Source organism: Passer montanus, unplaced genomic scaffold (assembly GCF_014805655.1).
Source record: "Passer montanus isolate IOZ18808 unplaced genomic scaffold, ASM1480565v1 scaffold84, whole genome shotgun sequence".
Taxonomy (NCBI): domain Eukaryota; kingdom Metazoa; phylum Chordata; class Aves; order Passeriformes; family Passeridae; genus Passer; species Passer montanus.
Window position 1 is genome coordinate 2,772,316 of NW_024373701.1, and position 6,795 is coordinate 2,779,110.

At 43.9% G+C, this 6,795-nt stretch overlaps 1 protein-coding gene across 1 annotated transcript in view; it reads right to left on the minus strand.

The window, feature by feature from the left end:
- Window positions 1-73, minus strand: part of CARTPT (CART prepropeptide) — a 973-nt gene extending 900 nt beyond the window's left edge. The window contains exon 1 of the mRNA XM_039733181.1: window positions 6-73. Within this exon, the coding sequence (XP_039589115.1) occupies window positions 6-73 (68 nt within the window). The remainder of the gene's footprint in view (window positions 1-5) is intronic.
- Between the last annotated feature and the right edge of the window lie 6,722 nt (window positions 74-6,795).

A 6,795-nucleotide genomic window follows, 5' to 3' on the forward strand; every position in this document is an offset into this window, starting at 1 on the left:
GAGTGTGTCCGCGGGCGCTCAGCAGCAGCGCGGCCGCCACGGCGCACAGCGCCAGCGCCCGGCAGCTCTCCATGGTGCTGCCGCCCCGCCGCCGCCGCCGCCGCCTTTATAGCGCCGTGCCCACCCCGCCGTGCGTCAGCGCCCCGGGGGCCGCACTCGCGGCCGGGCTCAGCGCCCCCACCTCCCGGCCGCCCCAGAGCGCCCCTGCCCTCGGGCCAAACAGCGGATCCGTCTCTGAGCGGGGGGAACCGGCCAGCCCAGCCGCACCCTGCCCGCGCTCCCTGTGCTCGATCCCAGTCGAGGGCTGTGAGCAGTGGGAAACTATTCCCTCGGTCCTGGGGGCTGGCTGGGATAGTTGAGGAAGAGGGTGGACGTTAGACACACAGAGATGAAAGCTGAAGTTGGGCTTGTAGACTGGGGAGACTAGGCTTGGAAGTCAACACAGGAGGGAGGGTAAGTACGCCGTGGGCTAAAGAAAAACACAATGTGCTAGAAGGAAGGAAGAATCACAATGTGCTAGAAGGAAGGATTAGCCTAAAGGAGTGGGGGGAATGGGGGGGTGGTAGATAGTGGTGATAAGCAACAAGCTGATGAGGATGTGAATGCTTGAATAAGGACAAGTGGGGCTCAGGGCCACTGAGAGCAAGGTAAGAAGCAGCATCAAAAGGCCCAGGATAAAAGTAACTGCTAATACATCACACAGAACTGTGAATGGTGCTTGGGGTCAAATATCATACCACTGAGCAAGTTCTTGGGAAGTGTTATACACGCTGTGTGTGGAATGAGGCCACCTCCATTTTGTGAAAGAAAAGGTGCAGCCACCAAAAGGACACATAGCATCAGTAAACACGTGTCAGTCAGACCTTCCCACTGACGTTTGGTTCTACCAGCCCAGTGGCCTCGTGTCCATGAACATTCTCACAGTGCAGCCACCAAAAGGACACAGCATCAGTAAACACGTGTCAGTCAGTCTTCCCACTGACGTTTGGTTCTACCAGCCCAGTGGCCTCGTGTCCATGAACATTCTCACTAAAAATATCATTGGCAGGTCAAACCTGCTCAGCCTCACGGCCATGGTAGTGGCAGGGGCAGCTCTTCCCATTAAGAAAAGCAGTGGTATGCCAAGCACAGCATGCAAGATGAAGGACAGTCAGTGCTCAGCCTTCCTCCAGCCTCCTCTGGGCCAAGGCTGGGGTAAAACAGGGTCACTGAGCAGCAGTTTGCTGGCATGAGACATTTGGCCACCTGGTTGCTGGGACAAGGAGGCAACAAGCTGGGTCTGCCTATGAGGAGGTTTCACTTCAAGCTCATGGCTCTGAAGTGGCTACAAGGATGTTCTTGCCTACAAGTCAACAGCAGCAGGAACTGGGCTGTGTCTCCTTAGGTGAAGGGAGGATCATCTGGAGAAGGAGGAAACTGGAAAACCTTGTTTACAAAACTCTCCCAGCTTGTTAACAAACCCTTAACAGCTGGTCATTTGTAGGGAAGCTAGGAAGGGGAGCTAGTAACAGCTTGAAAAGGCAATGCAATGTGAGCACACATACAAGGTTGTTTAAAGAAAAATTAAACGGGTCCAGGCATGTATTTTTCCAAGCAGATGGTCATTTTTTCAAGGGAACAAAAGGAGTGTGGTTCAACAAGTAATTTTCAACAGCAGCATTTTGTTTGAGGTTCTGATCTCTCTATCACGTTGCTTGCCTCCAGTGCTGCATGTTCACCTCTTGCTGTTACCTCCTCCCACACACTCCTATTGATCATCACATCCAGCAAAGGTCTCACTTGTAATTGCTGGTCAGAGTAGCGATCCTCTGTCTGTCTGCATGGATCCTCCAGTTTCATTTAGCCACAGGGAAGGTTAAGGTTTCTGATGTCAGGCTGGCAGTAAACCACTCATAGCAAGTCCAGGCTTTGTTCCCAGGCTGGAGCAAAACCACAACCACATGCAATACTGAAAATGATGGGTATGCCAAAACAAAGTTTCTTAGAACAGAGAAATATCCCAAGCTATGAAAAATGTAGCACTTCATACAGAGACAAATATATGGCCTATTCAACTTTAAAAGCAGCATCTGTGAAGCCTGACCAAAAATTCAAACCATGTTTTATGGTATGAGGATTACTCATGAAGTGTTGAACACACCAGAGATGCTCAGAAAACATCACTGTTTTCTTTCCAACTTAGACTTCCAGTAAAAAGCTGAATTTAATGTTAGCTACTCCTGTAAAATTATTGTTGAATGTGGAGGCAATTACAAGTTTCTATTTCCAAAAGTAATTTTGTCTGTCTGGCTACAGACACCCCCAGAACTATACAAGTTTCTGTGCCTGTTACTGTCTGTATCAAACTGTCTCTGCAGACATCAGTGTCCCTTGTTCCTCATTTAGCCATTTTTGTACACTTTGTCTCCAGCACCAGGGGATAAAAAATCAGCAGAATTAACATCAGCAGGTTATCTGACTATTAAATAAGAGCATCAGAGGCTACCAGAGTGTCAGAGGAAAAGGTCGAGATACAAAACCAGAAAACCACAGTTTACAATTACAAAAAGGTAGGTTCTTTCCAACAGCATCTGTAACCAGTCCTAAGACAGCTGGCTATGGAATGAGGGGAGCCTGTGGCACTTAAGCACTTAGCTCTGGGTAATCCACATGAAATGTGATCAGACCTTGGGGATGGACGGTTCTGTTGTACTAAAGTACTAATTCACTTTTCTCAAAGCTTACTTTCTCCCTGCAAATGCTATTGCACACAAGGTACAAACAGAACTCTACCAATGTGCATTAGCATCTGTACATCAAATGGATAATTTTGAAAGTCACACATACTTTTCATAATCACACTCTTCCATCATGATCAATTAATTCAGTGTACTTCTAAAAGTGGGAAAGTAATGGAGGTTTATGTTGATGCTGGTGAGCGATTCTGAGGCATTTATGTGTGTTCTAGTTTTGGCTTAGCATAGACATAGAGTTGGATGGATTTTAGGAGTACTAGACTGTAGAGATTAGTGTCAAGCATTTGAACAAGTGCTCTACTGAATCAGAGACACAAAAATGGACATCTGGCTTTAAGTGGATGCTTTAAGGCTTTGCAGAAAAGCAAGCAGGCTTTTATAACTGCCTTGTTAAATTGCCCTAATTTATAAACCACAGTTAAAAAAATAATATACCATCACTGGTTTTTTGAATCAAGACTTTTTTTTTCACTGAAGCCTTGAACAGTGAGGAAAATCTAAGATAAATCAGAGTCACTGTTGAAGTAATAAGAGTCCAGAGGCATACTTGAAAGACATCTATTTCAGCAGGAGATAGCAATTCATCTTGATGAGTAATAGATTGGAAAAAAGCCACTTAAATAAAAGATGGGTTCTCAGAACAACAGTACATATACCAATGCCCACACAAACAATGAGGCTACAAACTCCCCAATAAACTAACCCCACACGGGGGGAAGAGCAGTGGGAACAGGTCCCCAGTGGCTTCTCCATTTCTGCAGGCAGAGCTATTGCAGAGGCCATGCACTGTCCACATCTCATTTCAGCCCTGGAAGGAGGCTTGTAATGATTGTGTTCCAGAGGCTTTACCTTGATGTTTGTTGAACAAATTTCCACCAATTTTGATTGAAGACCAAATTGTAGCTCCCAGGTTCCCAGCACCTTCCTAGCTGCCATGAAAATAAAAAGGAAAGTGGCAATGGGTACATTTTTATGACCCATCCTGAATTCACCACCTCAGCCCAGGTAATTTGAGAAGGAAACCCTTGGTTACTGCAACAGTCCCTTGCGTCATGAAAAGAAGCTTAGCCCACCTCATTCCCATTTCCTTCTGTAGAGGTGTTTGAAAACACCCTCAAGGTCACAGTATGGACACTTTTAAACTCCTTGCAGTTAAGTGTTAACCTCTTAAAGAGACTATGTCTATGATGGAGAAAAAGAAGTAGGTAACCTCTTGGTCTCCCCTCTTCTCAGGGGCTGGAGGGAGGCACATAGCTCAGAACAGCTATGCCCAAGGCAAGACTAGATAGAAGCAAAAGTCCCCAGAAGTCATGAGCATCTGGTGTGGTGTTCCACCACAGTTTTTGTGCTTGATATAGCACAGCTATTTCTCCTGTTGCTCAACCTCCATTTGAAAAATCAGTGTCATCCCAAGTACCACCCTTTCCAGTAAGGAAACAGATTAGTGGTTGTGAGCTGCTTCAATACACAGTGAAGATGTTACATGTATCAGAGACAAGTAGGAAAAGTCTTGAAATGGTCACCCACAGCTTTTACATTGCCTCTGCCAGCACAATTATTATACCTTTACAGTGGCAGCTATCTTTAATCTAGGTTTATTTAAAATTTCCTTTCACTCCAAAAGAGATCCTACTGGTAGCACAGTGCCAATGAAAACTGAAAATTACTGTTGTAATGGCATCCATGTTAAACCTAAAAAGGAGCTGCTACTGCAAAAGCATGAGAGTCCTGGTGGCAGACAAAATGTGAGAGCTGTGGGTGATTATTTTGAGACAGCATGAATAGATCTACCAACATCATCAAATGTAGTACAAGCATGGGGTGCAACTCCTCACTCCTGCTGACTCCACAAAAAACAATGTTTTTCAGGAAACCTCTGGGCCGCAAGAGATCATCTCAGCAGTCAGAACATCAAAAACAAGGGGCACTGCAGGCAGTCAGTGCCCCATACAGAATGCAGCACAGTAACATGCAAAAGCTTTTCCAAAATAGCTGTGTAGTGGAGGAGTGATAACCACTAGTGGCTCTCTGAACTGTTCTGCACTGAAGATCCTGCTCGGTAGCAACCGCTAACCAGATGATGCTGTTAGGATGCTAAACCTGTGATGATTAATTCCATTTGCTTAACACATTTCCAAAGCTAAGTATTATTAAGGCAGAACACTCTTATTGAATTAGACATGTGTTTTGACTTTTCTTGCATACATATTCAGAGGAAAAAATTTTGACAAGTGTAAAGAACTGTCTTTTCAAATGTAACAAGCAACAGGGAATTACCATTCTCAGAAGCATCTTTCCAAACATACCTGCTTCTGTCACCTGTATCCCAGGATTATCTGTTACTGTCTCCAACTTGGCATGATTTAATTACCAGTGTAATTGAAAGAATGTATTCAAAATAAAAATATTATTCAGAACAGATCAGTTTTCTTAGCAGAAACAGGCAGTAGTCCTCATGGCTTTGGAAGTGACAGGCAAAACTGACCCCCATAATTAAGAACAGAAAGTCAAGTGCCAGAACTGATTATTCAACTGGAGTAGGAGAAAATACAGTCCATTTCTTCTTACTGAAAGCTACGAACAGCATTTCAGGGTCTGGAACTCTTTTTCTCCTTGTGCTTATATATATATATGTATGTATGTATTTACATATTTTATAAATTGTATTTGAAAGTGGGGTATTTTTAAATGCATGCCAGAAGCCTACTAACTATAAATAATTTCACTTTACATTCAGGATCAAGAAATCTTGTGTCTATGCCAGACATGTTCACAAATGTGTGTAGTGAGACAAGTCACAAAAAAGCACAGCTCTGTGTCTAGTTGGCAGTACTTTAAACTATTATTCCCTGTTAAACATTTATTTAATATACTAAGAGTAAGCATGAGAATGCAGACGCACAGAAGTAATCTTTCTAGTGGTGCAGAACACACCAGGCTTTGGATACATTTCATCTCAGAAAAAGAGAGGGAAAATTGCTCTTTTAGTGCAATTTTTGGCAAGTGTGCCAGAGATCACACAGCTCAACACATGCTAGGCTGTCTACATTGTCTGTATCCTACACTGAAGATCCCAATTACACGGAATTATTTAATTTTATTTGTTTGAATCTGTCTGAGACCCAGCTGGAAAGGCTGGTAGATAGCAGACTTTCCATCCTCCTCCTGGATCCAAGGAAAATTCCTTTCCACACAAGCCTAGGAAGATTACAGCTAGGACCTCACCCCGGGTGATCACTCCTCTTAGCAGTCTTTCCTCTCCCCACAGGCCAGCCCTCTCCTCCAGGAGAGGACCTCTATTCCATGTACTGGCTCTTCTTGGGTTTGACTCTCAGTTAAGGATGTTTCTGGCAATGGCTATCTGGGCACCTGTAGAGCAAAGCTAGATAAAATGAAATCACCTTCCAGCTGGAACAGTATGTAATTTCTTCAAGGTGCAATGTTTCTGAAGAAAACAAATTAAATGACAGACACTGAGTTCTTGCAAAACTTTACACTCCAACAAGCTACCCTAAATAAACCAGAATAGTCAGAAAGCACTCCAGCATCGCAGAACTCCTCAAGCCAGTGGATTTCAGGCTCAATGCTTTGAGCGAAGCATTGATTGTTGTGGAGAGAACATTCTGTCTTTGTGAAACCAAAATTACCAGAAGGACCACATGCCAAGATGTTTAAATGCTTTTGTAGCCAGTCCCTGTCCTCACACATGCTCTCAGCAACCTGCTGATTTCATAGATACCAGCGCACACTTACCATTTCTTCCAGAAAACATTATGCATCCCTCAGGTTCAGTAGTTGTTTTGACTTCAGGGAACCACACAGAAAAGCAATGCTTTTTGGATGAAAGCCAGAGACAGAACAAGATGACAACAAATGCACGAAATCTAAAATTTCATGCTGTGTCGAAATCTCTGGCTGCCCTTACAGCACTTCCTTTTCACAAGAATTATTTATTAGCAAACATGGGTTTTTCTTTGTTGGACTGCAAAAGTACTTTGCATTTATAGGAGACACATGAAAAAGAATTAAAAGAAACACAAGAGCTGATAAGCACCAAATA